Source organism: Adiantum capillus-veneris, chromosome 24 (genome assembly GCF_014529385.1).
Source record: "Adiantum capillus-veneris isolate H3 chromosome 24, ASM1452938v2, whole genome shotgun sequence".
Lineage (NCBI taxonomy): Eukaryota > Viridiplantae > Streptophyta > Polypodiopsida > Polypodiales > Pteridaceae > Adiantum > Adiantum capillus-veneris.
Genome location: NC_140954.1, coordinates 2,774,355 through 2,794,372, shown reverse-complemented (window position 1 = coordinate 2,794,372; position 20,018 = coordinate 2,774,355). Strand labels below are relative to the sequence as shown.

At 45.9% G+C, this 20,018-nt stretch overlaps 1 protein-coding gene across 4 annotated transcripts in view; it reads left to right on the top strand.

The window, feature by feature from the left end:
• Nucleotides 1–20,018, top strand: part of LOC147425839 (Transducin/WD40 repeat-like superfamily protein) — a 66,346-nt gene that overhangs the window by 2,220 nt on the left and 44,108 nt on the right. For 2 of the 4 annotated variants that reach the window (XM_086497987.1, XM_086497985.1), the window contains exons 3-7: nt 13,788–13,817; nt 13,905–14,047; nt 14,130–14,312; nt 14,384–14,447; nt 14,543–14,647. In XM_086497987.1, the coding sequence (XP_086354113.1) occupies nt 13,788–13,817; nt 13,905–14,047; nt 14,130–14,312; nt 14,384–14,447; nt 14,543–14,647 (525 nt within the window). Of the gene's footprint in view, nt 1–13,784; nt 13,818–13,904; nt 14,048–14,129; nt 14,313–14,383; nt 14,448–14,542; nt 14,648–20,018 lie in introns of all 4 variants that reach the window. The other 2 variants (XM_086497986.1, XM_086497984.1) reach the window with 1 other exon arrangement.

Genomic DNA, 20,018 nt, shown 5'->3' with positions numbered 1-20,018 from the left:
CAGTTTGGGATAATAAATACATGTAAATGGGTAAAGGGAAAAGCCGAGAGACAGACCCACAGAAGAGACTTTGAAGAACTGTGGAAGACTAAGAACGGCAACAAACTGGGCAGAACGTGAGCACTGTAATCTGTTGGCCTACTACTAAGGCGGTGATGGACAACTAATTCGGCAAATTCAACTTGCAATCGGGATCAAGAAACTAGAAATTTCTCTTACAAATAATAGAGAATGAAGATAAGGATTAGAAGAGAGAGAGAGAGAGAGAGAGAGAGAGAGAGAGAGAGAGAGAGAGAGAGAGAGAGAGAGAGAGAGAGTTGCAGTTCCAACCCTATGCTGCATTGGCTCCTCAATAGAATATGACAATACAAGACTCTTGGGATATGGCTCCCTGTTTATGGGAGAGCATACAGAGTGTGCAAAAAGACTCCTACAATTGGCTTTTCAACCCTTTGAAAGAGATGTATGTGCATGTGTGTTTAAACATAGCAGGTGTGCCATTTGGATAAACTTTCCTCTTCTATCTGAACTTGGAATAGGCAACTGTGAACATGTGGCCTCCTGCCCGGTTGGTAGTGTGCGTGTGTGTGTGTGGAGTCGCCTTGGTTGAAAATGGCAAGGTATGGCTGAAAACTGGTCACCTAAGCTGAGAGTTCTAGTGTGTGGTCGCTTGGTGCACATGCATTGCATGTGGCCACTTGTCATGCATGAACTGTCGTAGTGTCCACTGCCTTGCATGAGCCACCACTTGCCATGCATTAACTCCACTTGCCTTGCATGAGCGGCCACCTGCCATGCATGAACTTCAGTTGCCTTGCATAGAGTAGTCACTTGCCATGCATGAGCTCCAGTTGCCTTGCATGTGTCAGCACCTCCCATGCATGCATGAAGTGTCGAAGTGTCCACTTGCCTTGCATGAGCCACCACCTGCCATGCATTAATTCCACTTGCCTTGCATGAGCGGCCACCTACCATGCATGAACTTCAGTTGCCTTACATAGAGTAGTCACTTGCCATGCATGAGCTCCAGTTGCCTTGCATGTGTCAGCACCTCCCATGCATGCATAGTGAAACCCGAAACGGAAACAGTAGAAATGTTTACTGTCAAGCATCTCCCAGTGTGGAAAATGAGTCACTTCAGAGGTCTTGACCAAGCACCTATGACCTCCTAGTACTCCAAGAAGAAACTCAGAGTCAAACCATCCTCCCTTGGGCAACCACCCCTCGGGAGTTCCTTGAGGGCCTCCTGTAGCTCTTCAATCTGGAGCAAGCGCTCAAACCCCTGCCTTTTCCGTTTAAATTGACCCTTTAAAAAAATAAGGTTTGAAACGAAGTTTCTTCCGATCGAAAACGGTGAGGAAACTGCGTTTCCGTTTCGGGCCCCAGAAACACCGTTTCTTGCTACTATGCATGCATGAGCTCTAATAGCCTTGCATGTGTCACCAAGTGTCCACATCCCCTACATGCTTTGCTAGATAGAGGGTCGCTGAGCCTCGTGCCATGCATGAAGCACCACTACGTTCCTCTGTTTCTTATTGAGCACTTCAAGCTCCTCTCCCCTAGGCTCCTAGCAAGCACCCCCATCTCTTGAAGCTCCACCAGCTTCAGATACTCATTTAGAAGCTGACAACATTAATACCGAGTTATGACCAGTTGATATTGTGCCAATTCTTTCTATCTTTTGTGGTGCGTATGCCCTATCATCTATTTCGTATTTGTGCTAATTTTTCCGATTTAATGCTTCTTTTAGTGCTAGGGTTCATTATGACTGAGTTTGCCCTTGATCTCCGGAGTCTTGACAAAAACTAAGTACATTGAACTTTGTGTTGATGTATGCTCGTGTGTGCGCGTGTGGTGTGTTGTGTTTTGAATCTTATGTTAGTACATAGTTCTACATCCACTATTGGGCATTGACGACGTTAGTGGGGATGTCGTGGTATTTAGTCAATACTATGCATAATGGAGTTGATGGTTATATTGTCTTGTGGGTGACTACCATGGGTCTATACCTTGCACTTTTATTTAAGGGTGTATCTGAGCTTATCCTGGATGCATCTAGGTATATATTTAGAAGCTCCTCAGGCTGCCCCTAGAAAAATTCAGCCAACACGATAGTGTACATAAACAATTTCAGCCGATCAACCCTATCTATGGCTGTTGGGCAATTCGGTGACAAGTGCCATTGGAAATATGCATAGAGATCCACTATTGTCTGGTCATGTTTGGAATTTGCGTGTCACAACCACCCTCCTAGTGAGGAGGGATGAGGCTATGTGGAAAGAAGTATTTTGAGTATTGTGAATACTTTTCGAAAGTTGATCCAAAATCTAAGGCTTGTTGATTCCATACCTCCTTGTCGCAAGAGGGGGAGAAGGAGCACACATGATTTAGAGTCTTGTGTGGTGCAAGCACCCGTTTTAGGTGATGAGGTTGTGAGGATCCCTAATGTGTAGAGGTCCATAATTCTTGATGTAAAATCAAAGGGCAACTCCGTCCCACTTGTATCGGTTTCGGCCATTTCTAAATTAATGAAATCTAGTTTGTTTGTTTACTCGATCTTCTTAGATAGATGACAAGAAAATGTCAAATTTTTCCAATCTCGAGAAGGAACGACAAGACTTTTTGCAAGCTCAAGCTGATTGTTTCTCTGAAGGCTTACTAGGAGAGTTGCCTCCTCAGCGTCCTGAAGATCACACCTTTGACTTGATTCCCTGTAGTACACCACCAAACCTACAGAGTCAGCAGAGCCCAAAATGAGGAAATTATGAACCAAGGGAAAGAGCTTTTGTGGAAGGGTCTCATTCAACCTAGTACATCACCTTACTGTTTGCCAATGTGCGTGCGCGCATACACACACACACATACAAGAAGAAGAAGAGAATTTTAACGTCGTAGGAAGCTATCCCAAGAGACCTGAGAGAGAGAGAGAGAGAGAGAGAGAGAGAGAGAGAGAGAGAGAGAGAGAGAGAGAGAAATGAAATGAAAATGAAATGTAATATCAATGTCTTCAAAAGGCCAAAATGACCTATGAGACCAAAAGGTTAATGTGGTGAATCTAATACCAAGTCTGGGTACAAAAAGTACAAAGAACTGAAAAGAAAATAGTGGGTAGGGGTGGGGTGAAAGTTGATACAAAGGGAATAGTGTCACGTGACACATCCAACCCTATGTGTCCGTGGACAAGCTACAACATGACCAGGGTTCAATTCAGTCAAGTCAGTTTAGAGTAGGAAGTGATATGGCACTTTTGTGAGTCTGTTCGCGGACCGTGCATGCCCAGGCACTTAGAATAGATGCATATCCTCTGGTTGCACACATCATGATCATCAGCATTACCATCAAAATCCATCAGGGGAATTTTTCCAGTGCATTAAACCTATTTTGAATTTTCCCTATTTTTGACATTTTTCACTTATTTATTAAGTGACTTTTGTTGGAAACTAGGTAGGGCAATTTTGCTAATGAAATATATAAGCAAACCAGAGTTAGCACTTTTTGGCAGAAGGGCAACAGGAGCACACGCTTAACAGGCAACTTCTCAGCAGAACCCCCAAGAGGCCTAACGTTTTTGCATCATAGCAGAAGGCTGGCGTTTTTGGACCAGATCAGCCAGTGTTTTTGCATTGGCAACAACTTGGCGACAGCAAGAAGCAGAAGACTCCTAGGTTTAGCAGATTTGCACAGCAACAGCAGACCAGCCCTAGCGTTAGCAGATTTCCACCGCAAGTCAGATTTTCAGCCCTAGCGTTTTTGCATCTGTCAGGCATTTCAGCGTTTTGCATATCTACCGCGACGGAACCAACACAAGTACCAGCGTTTTCAGTTTTTAGAACTTGGACATCGCAGAACAAGTCTCGAACCTCACAGCTCTCACCTTCCCGCAACAGTTCCTCGCCGCACGGTGGGATCCATCGAAGTTTACAGATTCAGCCTTGAAATCGCAGATTTCAGCATCTGCATTTTCAGCGCGTCGTCGTCGTCTTCATCGTCGTCGACATCGTCGGCAAGTCGAAAGCATTGTAGAGTTTGTGCAATCATAAGTAGACCGCTCTCGCCATAGAGAGTGGGGCCTTCGGAGGAGGGTTTGACAACATTCTGGTGTCGTATTCTTCTCTCTCTATCTCTCAGTCTCATGCACCTTCATTCACAGTGTTCATCACTGTGTTTGTGATCACTTGCACTCTCTCATTAAAGCACGGAAGGCTCTCCCTTCCCTAAGAACAAGGAACCTTGTCCACAGTTCGGAGCACTCATCTTGAGCAAAGTTTAACATTCATTTCTGCTGCACCTCACATTGGTATCAGAGCTTTGGCAGTGTTCTGTATCACTCAAGGAAAGAACCACAAGAACCAAAGAATTTTTTTTGCTTGTTGCGGTCGCACGTAACCCAAGATTCCTTGGGCGTGTCGATTCCTAATCGTGTTTTTGAAGAGTGAAAGGAATCCCAAGAAAGAAGGGCTTGTCCAGCCTCCCCTGTGCCTCTTTTCACTCGTTGAGAGCGGACCGTGCACTTAGTGGCCGGCCAATCGACGTGAGGTGGGAAAAAGCAACCTTGGTGCGAGCGCAAGGCCACCAAGGGGTGCGCCCGCGGAAAAGAGCAAAACTCGGGTGAAGAGAAGATCCTTCTCTAACACAGATTGCAAGCGAAAGAAGAAGCTCAAGAACTCAAGAACTCAAGAACCTCGAGACCCTCAAGACCCTCAAGAACCCCAAGAACCAGGACCCCCAAGAACCCAAGTTTCTTGTGAACTTAAGAACCCAAGACCACAAGAACCCACAAGAACCCAAGACTTCAGTGGATGGTCATCACTCGAAGCGGAATGGATACTTCGCTTGGAGGTGACGAGCATGAGAGAGACGAAGAAGAATTTTCCACATCAGGAGGTTTTTCTGACCCTCCCCCTTCCCCATCTACGACAAGGATTGCACTAACTCCTATGGAGGAGTTTCTGCATTTGTTTATGGACAGGAAGTTAGAACACGAAGAAAGAAGGGCAGCCATAGATCGTGACTACGAAGAAAGAAAAGCAGAAATTGAGCGTAAATACGAAGACAGAATGGCAGCCATAGCGCATGAGCGCGAAGAAAGAGAAGCCAAATTTGATCGCGAGAGCAGAAATGGATCGCGAGAACAATGCAAGAAAAGCAATGAACGACCGACACATGAAAGAGACGTTGCGACTCTTTTTTGATCGCGAGAACAAAGAAAGAAAAGCAGAAATGGATCGCTAGAACAAAGCAAGAAAAGCAATGAACGACCGACACATGAAGGAGATGTTGCGACTCTTTTTTTTTAAAGTGCAGACGCACTTTGCACAGAATCAGGAAAAGGAGACTCTCTCAGTCTCTTCTTCTCCAAAGCAGGATACACAGGATTTGCATGATGATTTGAATGACAAGCGTGATGATTTGCATGATGATCAAGATGTGATTTCTCACGAGCATGATGATTTGCATGAAGATGATGTGATTGTTCACCAGGATGATGTGTTAGTTGATACTTTCTCTAGTGAAGCTAACCTCATTGCAGATTCGATCAATCACGAAGAACCGATCTTGGCTCTCGAGTCGAGGTCCAAAGAACCTACACAGGAAGATTCGACCTCTCAGGAAGAACCGATCTTGGCTCTCGAGCCTAGGTCCAAAGAACCCTCACAGGAAGTACTATGTGTTCGCATGATTAGTCAGCACGCATTGTAGGAATGTTTCATTCGTGATCGTTTCCTGTATTTTAGTCAGCGTCTTTATGTGATCCCTTTTCCTAGGCATGACATATTGTACGTTGAGCACGTTTCACTCATGAATGAGCACGGATGTATGCGGATTATTCATGAAAAGTTGCAAAGTATGCATTCAAGCAAGTCATATTCCATGTCTCTTCCTTGGCACGACTCAGTTGTAGAAAGAGCACAAGAAAGTATGAGCACCAAGCATGGGCATTTCCATTGTGAATTGCCACAGTTGATTGATTTAGTTCAGAAAGACAAGATTTGATCTCAGTGTTTGCGTGTGTGTGGTGAACGGTTTGGCACTCCGTCTATTTGTTCATCTACGGCGCATGCACTGTATTAGATTTTTTCCAATCACTTTACATGGAATAGGTATGTTCATGCTTTTGTGTTGGAAGTGGTTTCAAAAATTTTCAACCATGAAGATTCTTGAAGAAGGAAGAAGCATGAGTCTGGACGAAGTTGAAGCATTGAAGGAGCCACAGAAGACTCTGTCGCTTTCGGCGCGGCCCAAAGAAGCAAGCTTTGCAGACCTTTATGAAGTTCAAGTATCGCACGACCCAGACATCAGAGTGGGCTGGCAAAAAGTCCTTTCGAGGATTCCGGATGTTGTTGGCGATCTCCCTCGACGCCATACAGTTTGGTATCAGTACCTCACTTTGAAAAGGAGGGGATGTCACGTGACACATTCTATGTGTCCGTGGACAAGCTACAGCATGACCAGGGTTTAGTTCAGTCAAGTCAGTCTAGAATAGGAAGTGATTTGGCACTTTTGTGAGTCTGTTCGTAGACCGTGCATGCCCAGACACTTAGAGTAGATGCATATCCTCTGGTTGCACATAGCATGATCATCAACATTACCATCAGAATCCATCAGGGAAAATTTCCAGTGCATTAAACCTATTTTTCCTATTTTCGACATTTTTCACTTATTTATTAAGTGACTTTTGTTGGAAACTAGGTAGGGCAATTTTGCTAATGAAATATATAAGCAAACCAGAGTTAGCACTTTCTGGCAGAAGAGGCAACAGGAGCACACGCTCAACATGCAACTTCTCAGCAGAACCCCAAAGAGGCCTAGCGTTTTTGCATCACAGCAGAAGGCTGGCGTTTTTGGACCAGATCAGCCAGCTTTTTTGCATTGGCAACAACAAGAAGCAGAAGACTTCTAGCGTTAGCAGATTTGCACAGCAACAGCAGATCAGCCCTAGCGTTAGCAGATTTCCACCGCAAGTCAGATTTTCAGCCCTAGTGTTTTTGCATCTGCCAGGCATTTCAGCGTTTTGCAGGTCTACCGCGACGGAACCAACACACTGCATTTTCAGCGCGTCATCGTCGTCCTCATCGTCGTCGACATCGTCGGAAAGTCCAAAGCATTGTAGAGTTTGTGCAATCATAAGTAGACCGCTCTCGCCATAGAGAGTGGGGCCTTCGGAGGAGGGGTTGACAACATTCTGGTGTCGTATTCTTCTCTCTCTATCTCTCAATCTCATGCACCTTCATTCAGAGTGTTTTGTGATCACTTGCACTCTCATTAAAGTGCAGAAGGCTCTCCCTTCCCTATGAACAAGGAACCTTGAGCACAATTGGGAGCACTCATCTTGAGCAAAATTCAACATTCATTCCGCTGCACCTTACAAATAGGAAATACAAAGGGTGAGCTGATACAATGCAATGGAGCTCTCTGACAGTTGAGGCATCATATACATATACATCAGTATCCGAGACGGCTCCTATGTCGCGTCAATATGGTATGGATCCTCTGTCGCAATTTGCGTCGATATCGAGAGGGCCCTCATCTATGGGCGACGGGACCGCCCCAATTCTATCGCCCGATCAAGCAGTATGCCTCTAGTGTTGTTATGGTGTGGAGGTTGCTCTAACTCCTCTGTCTGTGATTGAAAGAAATCTGTAATCTTCTGCTGTCGCTGGATCTCTCTCATTGTGCCCCTCTTCAAGAGGTCCTCTCTGTGTTTGCGAATCTCCAATGAGTATAATCCGAGGCATCTGTGATCCTTGTATCTCATGACTGTAGAAAGTGGCCCAAAACCCTCTCTGAATAGACCGTGAAAGCGGCCTTGTATCTCATAGTATAGTGGGCAGTGACATATGTAATGTAGCTCTGTCTCTGGCTCTATTTGGCACACCTGACAAATCCTCGACTCAGCGGGTACTCCTCTAACTGTATCTGTCTCTAGCTGATGTGAGGATGTGCGTATCCTACCAATAGCACATCGTATCCCGTGGGATAGATGAGTATCCATGTATCTTGGTCTGATCACAAAATCATCCTCCGTGAGTTGGAGAAGATGCACTCTATAGAAAGTCATCTTCGTGCCTAGCTCATGTGTAGGTTGTATCAATGTCCTCTTCGTATCCAACTGAATCAAGTCCTGTCTGATGAGCTTGGTAATCTCTGCCCTAATGAGGGAGATGGAGGTTGCATCCAGAGAGTACTGAAATGGGGGTAGCCGGTCCATACTAAAGCCATGTAACTGAAACCAAGATGCCATCTTTGCATACCAACATGATCTATCTCCGTGCAATGCCAGCTGTCGCGAAGACTCTAGTGCTAATCGAGCATATCTGTCTCTAGGGAGAGCCCAAGTGCTATGCATAAATGAAACTGATCGAGTGAGTGCCTCCACTACCAATGGAGGAGCAGCGAGCTCCGCCCTAACAATGTCATGTGGTACTGAGAGAGTCGGAGATAGGGGAGAACCCTGCTTTACCCCAATGGTGGAGTGAACCATGTTGGACATGCCCTGAGTAGTGCGTACCTGTCCTACCACTGTCCTGTATAAAGCTAAGATCCCCTAGATCAGCTCTGTGGGCACCCTTATGTCTTGCAATCTGCGTATGAGTCTGGCTCGTGGCACTGTATCAAAGGCTTTGCGGAAATCCACAAAGCTACAATATATCCTCCTGCCATGGTGTCTACCCTCCTCAAAAATGGCTCTGAGTGTCAAAATCTGGTCAAGGAGAAACCTCTCCTGAACCCTACCCGTCCTGTTGTCCGTATGTCCTCTCGCTCTGCTGATCCACTCGACTCATGCTCAAGAATTGATGCATATAGCCTAGCCAGAGTGTGACCAACCATGATGGTTCGGTAATCCCAGGGAAGCATAGGATCTCCCGACTTGAAGATAGGCACAATAGTGGACATACTCCAAGTCTCAGGGAAGCCCTCATACATGGCTCTATTAAACATCATAGCAAGAGGCTCTGCAAGCATATCTCTCGCATGGATAAAGTGCTCTTCTACCAGACCATCATAATCCTGTGCTCTTCCTTTCTTCATCTTGTCAATGGCTTTCCTTACCCTCTCAACAGTAAAGAAAGTACATGTTTCTGGGCATGCCTCTGGAGGGTCAGGCAAAGGTGGCTGCCGTGATGCTGTATAGAGAGATGTAGCATATTCCCCCCATGTCTTTGTGGAAGTGATGACTGGCGGTGGAGAGTGCTCATTGAAAAGCCTCCATGCCTCACTAGAGTCCTGACTCATAAACAACTGATATAGGTCACGCTCTAAATGATATAGGTAAGCCCTCTTCTTTCGTCGCACTAGGCGGCGGAAGATAATCCGTGATTGCCTATGTGTAGTAGTACCCATGAGCACCTCTCTTTGTAATCTGATCCTCATCTCTCTACACTCCTTATCATACCAACTGTTCTGAGGCATGCTCCCAGATCATCTACGTGTAGGCTAGCTGTGGGTATATGCCTCTGATACTGCATCATGTAGCGTCTCTGTCAGAATCTAGTGGTCGTCGTGGCTCCTGAGTGCATAGCTGCCTGTATATCTCATCCGTGTACACGTGATCCGTCTCCCTCGTGAAGGTATACCGAGTATGTGTGGAGGCCTCTCCCAATGGAGCTGTGTTGAACTGGAACGATAGAGTGAAAGACAAGATAGCATGATCGATTGCTACCCCAACCGGCCTAGTTCCCACCACGAAATCCTTAAAGGAAGGAATGAGTCCTTGCGGAGCCATTACATAATCCACTGTACTAGCGCCATGCCGATGTGGAAAGCATGTAAAACCACCAGCTGCAGGGAATCTCTCATATCAATCAAGTATCTGCCATACTCAGCGTACTCCTCATCCTGTGATAATCTAGACAGGTCCATTTCTGTAATATCAAGCTCCCGCATCACTTCCTCTGAGGTATCATAGAATACTGTCTGGTGATGGGCAGTCCTAGCATTGAAATCCCCCAAGATAATAATGTCGCCACCTCTGGAAAATTCTCATATATCATCATCTAACATAGAGAGGGGGACTGTCCTCTAGGTGATGCATATACTGACGTACTAGGAGGAAAATAACAAATAGCGATGTAGAGATATCTGCCTGTCTTTGCCTTCAGTCTCACCCACATGTATGTAGCATGCTCATCCCTCCGAGCTATATGTATCAGAGACTGTAGCTCCTCCCTAAGAAGACTGCCACTCCTCATGAACCTCGTCCTCTGCGCTCTGATCGAGTCTCCTGTCTGCAAGTTGTCTCCCATATGCATCCGCTCACATGGGGCATGGACTGCCCTGGGGCCTGATGCGTCTTAGAGTAGAAAATGATGTCTCTCCCTGTGAAACTATCCTCAAAGGCCCTTACATCAAGGCGCAAAGATCCATTACAATTCCATGTAGCCACTCTGAGTGTCGTCCTACAGGTCTCGCACCGTCATGCGGGGCGCTTCTCCAAAATAACCATTCGTCCATCCCTATAGAAGGCCACTTTCCCCTTCTCTCGAGGTGTCATTATCTCGGGCATAACTTCTTTCATATGAGCAAGCTGTGTGAGTGTGAGGTCATCTGCAAGGAATATGCCCGTTTTCTTTAGTGTAGGACGCTTCTTCAAGAAGTCCTTTGTCTCCATGGATGGGAAGCGCATAATTAGAGCTTTTTCTTTTGAAGTCTCCCCATTTCCTTGTGTCTTCTTCCCTACCCTCCATGCCTTTGTATGAGTAGCCTCACTACCCATTATGCGGAGAAGTTCTTTGACTTCCCCTTCCACATCATCTCGGTCTTTCAGACTGGTTATTCGCATGTGCAAAGCTCTAGTTTTCCTTCGCTGCTCTTCTTCTAAAGTCTTGCTGATGATTGTAGGAGTGGGGATAGACGTGGTTTCTTTCCCTTTCCCTTTCTTAGCAACTTCTATCCATTTCTCGGCCTCATTCACCTTCTTCTGTGTCTTCGTGATTACATCCACCCACGAAGACGTCTTTGCCCCATTCTGTTTCTCTTCCTCTTTGATCATTCGTAACTGTTCCTTGATGACCTTGATTTCCTCTATCACCGAGGGCTGGAATTCACCTTCCTCTAGTCCATTGCTAGCTCTATCAGCAAGCTCTCCCTTGAGGGCTGAGACCTCTTCTTTGAGTGCTCGTGAATCTGCCTTAAGTGCTTGTATCACTACGTGCAGGTCCTCTATCTCCTCCTTCCATTGCGTGCCTTCGTTGAGGAACATTTGAAGAAGGTTGGCCTTCTCCTTCCACCATCCTTCCATCTGTGCTTTCCATTTCTTCATCTCCCTTTCCACTTGTGTTATCCGCTTGTTTGTAAGCATGAAGGTCCCCTTCTTACGGGACTTGCAAACTGGTGAAGCGCTCATGACCTCCATCGTATCGGCCCCTATTGCACATGCCCTCGGTTCTGCTCATGTTTAGTAACACTGCTGAGTACTGATGGGGTTCTACTGCTCCAACCCTCACTGGCTAAATGCGATGGCGACCTGCTGTGCACACTGTCCAGGTCTGCTGCAAATATACTCAAGCAATCCTGTCAATAATCCCGAGGGTAAGCTCCTGTTACTTGCTCCTGTAAGTAGTAGCAATAACACGCCCCTGCTGAGGGAAAACTCGCGGCCTATGTAACCGTGATAGCATGCGGCCCCTGTAGGGTTTGCTCATGGCGATGAGAAACCCCTTCAGGGTGCTGAATCACAACCCTCGCAAGGGCGCCAAATGCACTGGCCCGCAGGCGCACTAGCTCCTGCTGAGCGTATTCCAGCCTGCTGAGGTCTTCAAAACGGTAAACCCCCTGTGTGTACCTGATTGCTGCCCCTTTCCATACTCATGAAGAGACCTTGAACCACAGCCCAATGGGGGCCCAATGAATGCAGAAGACAGCCTGTGTTGCCCCTCGGTTCTGCTGCAGACAGTATGTCACGAGGCCCCCTTTGTGGGATAGCACGCGGCCTGCACAGCTCCCAGCTGAGCGTGAAAGCACCCACGCAAGCTTGGCTTTTGACTGAGGGGAAGGCTACCAAGGCCCTGTACGCTACTCATGTTCTGTTGAGAGAGGAACTTACTCACGATGCAGAGGGCCGCCATCCCTTCGCGCTGCAGAGAGCTGCCATTACTTCGCACTCCTTCCAACCAGTAATCACTTCGCGCTGCAAGGGGGGGGGGGGGGATGCCATCACTTTACGAGCAGAGGGCCGCCTTCACTTTGCGTTGCAGAGAAACAAGCCACACACACACACACAGAGAGAGAGAGAGAGAGAGAGAGAGAGAGAGAGAGAGAGAGAGAGAGAGAGAGAGAGAGAGAGAGAGAGAGAGAGAGAGAGAGAGAGAGCCAATATCGGTGGCTCATTGCGTGTCTGTTAGCCTGAGACTCTCAAATGCTACAAGTCGGCCCTCTTGATAGAGAACTCCCACCCATGGCATAATTGCTGGCATCTGTTTCCACCACGAAGGTTTTGTTTGAATGCGTTATCTCTAGTAACATTGATTGAGCTCATCGGTCCACTACGCTTCTTTGTTTTTATTATTTAAGTCCCTTTAGCAAATGTGTAAAGGGTTCAACAATCTTGGCTTAGTCTTGAATAATTTGCTGAACACTTTGGTGAAACGTAGAAAAGATTTCACTTGCCGCGTGGTTCGTAAAATAGGCCATTGTAGGGCCACTTGTACCTTTCTGGGATTAATTCAGATGCCATTTTTCAGATGACATGACCGAGATACAACAGCTCTATGCGAAAAAATTCGCACTTGAATTGCTTTGCATACAACTTCTCCTGGCGTTAAATTCGTAAGATGAGGTGAAGGTGTTAGAGATGCTTCTCGCGTGTTCGACTGTAAATAAGTATGTCGTCGAGGAACAGGACAACTCATTTTCCCAGATACGGATGAAAGAGGTCATTCATCATTTGTTGGAAAGTTGCGGGATAAAACCCTTTTGCAAGATAGGCTTGTAGCTGCCTAGCAATCTCATTTCTTTCCTTGGGGTAAACTTATAAGGTTACTTAGAGATGCGATGGCTACTGGGCAAAAGCTCTATCTTGTAATGAAGGTCGGGCCCATGAGAGGATGGAAGCCCATTGGGTAAATCTGATTGAAACATGTCATCAAACTCTTTCAAAATGGAATCCACATATCTTTGTACGATAGCATCATGATCAGACAAAAGGCACATCACGCTTAAATGAAAACACATAAACATTTGAACTTATTGAGACTACAATTCTATTTATAGGACACACGTCAGAAGTGGCCATATTCACACTTCGCCGGACATAGCTCAGGCGTCCATCGTTATGTCTGGGGACGTAACAACAAGAGTATTACCTTTCAAAACAGCGTTACTACTATGCAAGAGCTTATGTGACAATTGTTGTAAGTTAATGAAAGGTAATCTAGTTTTCAAGCCTGAAAAGACCTACAGATCAAAACCAAAAAAATATATCTATCCCTAGAGATCAAGAGAGTCAAGTCAATGTCACATGAAACATTTGTGAAGTTTCAGCCATTTCAGGGTTCTGAGGTACTGAAACGTTTCGTTTCAGGGCATAGGAATCAGAAACAGGTTTTGTGTTTATTGAACATATTTGGGGATTATATGTATGTGTATGTGTGCGCTCAAAAATAGGTTTATATAAGAGTTGCATTAAAAAGCATTAACATTGTTGATACCATTGCCTCTTACTTGAGTGTCCTTAATTATTTGTCATGTTTTTTTTGGTTTTAGTCACCTCTTGGTGGTTGTTAAGTTTTACAGACCACTTCTGAAAGCAGCAATGTATGATGTCTTAATCGTTTTTACCTGCTTAGCAGGTACTTGCAGTGGCACGACGGAATTTGAATGTAAGCGGAAATGTATCTCCTTTATTAATCCATTATTTGTGCTCGAGAAAGGATGCCTGTGTCCTTATAAATCTTTTGCATTGGTAGGTGGAAATTCTCAATCCGTCTAGTGGAGCTTTGTGCAGTGAAGTGAATGTGAGAAGCCTTAATGGCAACCCCCCCAAAAACTCAGAAGGGATGGAGAGTGCAGCTCTGATTGGTGTTCATCTGTTCCGAAAGGAAGCCTCAGGGTACATACTACATTGATAGAATGTGATGGTCCTTCACTGCATTGTTGCAATCATAACTTGTGAAACTAATTTTCCGAGACAGGTTGAGGTCAGTATTGACATGTACAGATTCAGGAATTGCAAGTCTACAGCGGTGCAGTATCCAAGCTGTAGATTCTGAAGGTTCTAATGATGATTCTTCAGCTGTATCATGGGCAGTTTGCAAAATGGGAAGCATTTCATGCATGAAGGTGGACGGGAGTGAAAAATATGCAGCCTTTGGAGGGTATGTATATGCTGACTGGCATACCGTTCTCCTTAGCTCGTGAATTCTCAACCTGTTTCTTTGCTCTCAAGAGATGGAGCTGAGGTCACCTTGTACGATATTCAAAGTCAAAGCAGTATTTGGGAAGCGAAACCAGTAAGCTTCTTTTTATCAATTCTGGAAAAATAGCAAGCACTTATGTTCTTGTGTGTGGTCTCTCATGGCAATGCTCTTTTTTAAAAGTATTGCAGCCTCGGCGGGACAATAATGGTTTGATGTCACGCCCATATGTCACAGCCTCCACATTCCTCGGGAATGATTATCGAAAATTGGTCATTGGAACAGGCCACCATCAGGTTATTGCTGTCAATCAACAATCTAGCGGAGTTTTGTTTCACTTTTTCGTTGCTTTTCTTCTGTTATTTGTGGGGATCCTTAGTATCCTGCAACACTAGTTTGCTACCAAAACAGGACGCTTGAATGTCCTATTTACTAGGTTTCGCTATGTGCATCTCAAAAATATCTAAACTAACCCTTTTGAACTTTTCTTTAAAATAAATGGAGGTTTTCTTAATAATTGGTTCATTTTACCATGATAAAGAATTGGACTTATAAAGAATACCCTCACAAAAATGAATGATATCTTTTCAAAGAATAGGTACCATAAGCTTACAAAAGAATAATGAGACGAGGGAAAAAATGTGGAATATTTATTCTATTTCCACACACATGTTCGTATAAATTTTACTTATTAGAGAATATATTGTATGGAATGATGCGACGTGGGTCTGATACATGTTACTAAGTAAAACATGTTCTTTATGTAATTTCAAGCTGCATATATGTATACAGATCTTCAGGACTGATTGATACTAGGCTGCTATAGTAGTACTCTAGAGTGCTTCAAGAAGGTGTCTTGCTGGCTGAGACAAAGCTGCACGCAATTCAGCCTGGATACCGCAAGAAAAAACCTAGGGGGTCAAACGCCTGGCTGTTTGGCGAAGTCCAAAATGCATATGGAGGTACTCTGGATTTGGCTTTGAGTGCTGAGATTTGGCTGACTTTTGAGAAAAAACGCAGGTACTTGATTGGCCTCATGGCTGTGTCTTCGTAGTAGAGTTGCTCCAAACAGGGTTGCCTAAGGCTGCCCAATGTGGTTCTGCAAGAGGGAGAAGACCCTGGGCTGCTATGACTGTGAGAGAGACACCCAATGATGGCTATGACCTTGCTCCAAATGGCTAGGAATCTAGTAGGAAGGACGCCTATAGATCGAAGTTCTCGAATAGATGAACTATTAAGTGTGGTCTAGAGTTTCATAAATTCCTAATCCTAAAAAACTCTTATAAAACTGTGCCAAGTCACCGTTAGTTAACTTTTCAGAAAGGTACCTACAAAATGCACGGAGTTAACACATGCATATTGTAACAGGCTTGGACACTCCAAGCTTGAAATTAATAGCAACACACGAAGGACTACTGGCAAAAATGTATCTCAAAACCTCTGGCAATAAGTAACCAAAGTGTCTTCCTTCGTCATCCTCAGATGATTCCAAGTGGTGATGGCGTCTGCTTCATACTTCGTTAACCATGCCGAAGTGAAGATTCTTTTGAACTTTACCCACAACTTAGCTCTTTCTTGTGTAAGAGCAGGGTTGACACCATGTTGTGCATTACCTTTAAGAAAAGACGCCGCCTTTCGTACCTTAGAGGCTTTCGAGAATCGACCCCGTTGTATGAATGCAAGGGCTTGGTGGGTATCCTTGAAGCACGAAAAAGTGTCAAACCCCATGGTCTGACCCCATCCTTGAACTCCTGGGTCTTCTTTTACTTTTTCTCTTGGTAAACATACTAGGTTGGTAGCATCAGGTGGTTCGGCTTCTTTCCATAGATAGTCCGGAAGCGCGGGAATCATTATCTGAACCGTCAGCAGAGGACAAAGTGTCCTCCTTGGAATTTCTAGAATGCTTGCGGTGCTTCCTAGACTTCATCTTGGATCTGCTTTTCTTGTTTTGCTTGGTCTTTCTCTGTTCGTGTCGTTTCTTTTCCTCCTCATTGGAATATGAGGAAGAAAAACTCGATACTGTTTGAAGACGACGACGAAGACGGAGAACTAATGTCATCCTCGAAGAGAACATGCTTCTTGGATTTACTAGCCTCCTCGAAGTTGATTTCCGACCTCCATAGCAGGTATCCCTTTGAATTGCTCTTCTTTCAAGAATGCTTTGTGCTCTTCATCAACTGATTGACTTTCTACTCAAGAGCATTGTCAAACTCTTCTTGTAAGTACATTTTGTGATTTCCTGCACTCGGCTTTGCTTTCTTTTTCATAGCCGACTTGAGAGGTGAGTAGACAGCGTCTCACCATTGTGAGTGAATCTCGTTAGGCGGGTGATTCTTCATATACTTTATGTATTTCGGGTCCTTGAAGTACTTGATCATGTGTTTGGTACATGTGTCAACCTGCAGCGACGTCGTATTTCATCTTGTCGAGATCTTCCGTCGGAAAAGGCCATGGTCCTCTCGATTCCACAAGTTTTTAAACAGGTTCACACTTTTTTAATAAGTGGCTGGCTGCTGGCTTAGTAGAAGAAGCAACATAAAAAGAGGGCGCCCCCAGTTTGGCTAAAAATAGCAGAGCTTTGACGATCTCTCTTCTCTAGAATTTGCCGCCAGCTCTTCCTCTCTCCTCTCTATTTTTGTCGCCTCCCCCATTTGCTATTGTTGGGAGAAAAAGCACCAGCCCTCTCTACTATTCGTGCCACCCCTTGGACCCATAAAAGCAACATGGGCGCCTCCACTCTCAAAAAAGATTGCCAGCGCTAAGAAGAGGAGACCCTGCCACGACGGATCTGCAAGTGCAGGGCGGTAGGCTCTTGAGGTATTCAGTCGTGCGTCGGGAGCATTGATCAACCGGCGGAAGACAGTGGCGTTCTGGGTTTGCGCGATTGTTTGCTTGGAGAGGGCTCTAGGTGGATTCCTTCAGGGACACCGGCACGCTACTTGCTGTTAGGTTGGTTTGATCTGTCTCCAGAGCAGCAGATTGCTCCCATCCTCCTCTCCATCAGGAGGAAACTGCTCCATTGGAGCTCAACACGGCTTTTGTCACAAACTGTGACGTGTCAAAGCCCTGAAGAATGGAGCCAACTTGCAGATCCTGGCCGAGGGGCCTAAACCCTAAGAAGAACAAGTAACAGAATTAGAAGTCCTACCAACTTATGAGGACCCTGTTCGATGGGGCCCCAGTGACATAAAGGAATTAAAATAAAGTAGGACCCACACACACACACACCAAGACTTGCGCAAAAATTGATGACATGGCAGCTGTACTGACGCTCCGGATTTTCCGCTGACTGATGACGTGGCAAACTGTACGGATTTTCGCGTTGTGTGTTGACTGCTGACATGGAAGCTGTACGGATTTCTGTGATTTATGCTGGCAGCTTTTGGGCATTGCCTTTGGACCAGATGCTTTTGAGTTTGAAGGCTTTTTGCTTTTGGGCCTAGGGCCTTTAAATATGAGGCCATGGGCGCATGCTTCCTGGAGAAGGTGCAGAGTCTGGAGTACCGGCTTGTATTGTGCTGATGCAATATAAAGAAATACCGAAAGGGGCGCCAAGGTTTGGGACCAATACTCTCTTGGGTGGAATACCGCCACTCCGTGTCCCGTGTCGTCTCTCTCTCTCAGTTCAGTTGTTATTGAAGTGCTAAAAGTCTGTTTAGTCTGTTCTTTTCTATTGGCACGTGGTGCCTGTCGTGTGACAGCTTCGCTTGTTGGTAGGGTTGTGGTGGCCAACTAGGTGTTGTTGGCTACTATGTGGTACATCTGGTCTTGTTGGATTTGCTCGAGCTCTTGCATCAACCAGCTAAAGAGGTCGATCATAAACTTCTTGTGGTCAGGGTAAGACACATAGTCGGCTTGGCCCAAGGTCTCGTGGTGGCAGGTCATCACTTTACCTTGCTCTCAGGGAGGGTTGGGGATCATCGACCCAACATAGGAGAGTAGAGTCCTCCTTGGGAAGCTTGGGGTTAGAGGACTTCTTCGAGGAGAGGAGCCGTGGAAGGAGTTATTGCTTCATCGGATTCGGGCCAGGGTCGCACAGACGGGAGGCCCATGGAGCCCTTTCACCCAATGGATTTTCACAAAGATGCGCAAAGTAGTCTTGAGCAGGAGATGGGAGGATCGCTTCCCTGCGAGCCTGCTTTGGTCTTCGGAGTAGCTGCGGGGTGGCCTTGAGCAGCACCAACCCACTTGCATTGGAAGCGTTTGAGGCAACCACTTGTCTGGAACCCTATGGTTAGCACACAACGAGGCCACATGGTTGGTAGCAGACCTCATGTCTCTTGGGTCCCATGGCAGAGGGTCCAACCCGCACTTTTGGGGATTGGCTGCAGTTTACAATACTTTTAGAGGAGGTTCAAGACACTCAGTTGCGAGACATGAGAGGGGTGTAGAGCATGTGTCAAGATATTGTAGAGGCTATACCTGCAGAGTGGCACACCGGTAGCTCCTTGCTAGATGGGGGCTTACACACGACTGGAGGTCCTCGTCTTAGCTAGGGCTTGCTCAAACACAGGGTCTTATATGTTCTTCGAGGCTCAACCGCCTCGAGAGAGTCGCAATCGAGGCCCGACCCGACAGATTTTGAGTCAGAACACTGGTGGCTCTAGGCTTGGGAAAGCCGTTCTTTAGTGGGAGTACAGTGGAACCGGGGGGAGTGGTCTTGGCGGGATCTCTTTACTCCAGCTGATCACTTGGGGACCCCTTTCTTCTAGTACATAGCTCCGCTTGGTCGTCACATATACTGACACCATGGAGAGAGGCTTGTCCTCCTGCTGCAACGTCTCATTGGCAGGGGGAGGGTCTCACGTTCTAGTTCTTGGCAGGATTCTGGGAGCGCTTATGGGATAGTAGACAACCGAGGTATTGGAGAGAGGGAAATGGGACACACCTAGAAACGCTCACAAATGCCGCTCTATAGCCCAAGGTATCCAAAACACCCCATCTTCTTAGAAACACCTTTAGAAAACACACTTTTTCACTAGCATACACTCAGTTGCACACAATCCAACACACCACACATTTATAGAGATGAACACTCCACACTCATTCTACACTACAGTTATCCTTTGGACTATTGCCGCACACAACACCTCTCTCTCTCTCTGTCTCTCTCTCTCTGTGTGTCACGAGGACGTGGCAACTGTTAACTGTCACGAGGACGTGGCAACTGCTAACCTTAGTTGTTGGTTTCTTTCCAATGATTTTTGTTTTATTTTTGAGACCCCCTATTTGAAGTTGCAAATGGTAGGACATTGTATGGCCAATGTGAATGGTATTTTCACCCGCAGATGGGAAATTGTTCGGCACTCAAATTCGTATAGTAAGAGGATGTCTAGGCTCAGTGCAAGATCATGTAGGTCCCCCCGTCGCACTTAGCAAGTTGGTGGATACTAGGAAGTGAACTCAATAAAGGCATAAAGTCAAGGTGGGATCACCAACAGAAAGTATCTCGACAGTTGGGCCACATTGCACTTTTGGATGCGGTCCTAATAAGGATAGATGGTCAAATGACCAGTGTGAGCCCAACGGAAGCATCTCCTAAAAATTAAGGAACTGCTATTTTGGGCCGTGAAATGTGTTCGCGTCATTACCTTGGGTATGACGAGGGGAACACTTTACAACTCTGCCGCGAAGTCAACTGGGCAACCAATCAGGAGATTTTTAGGC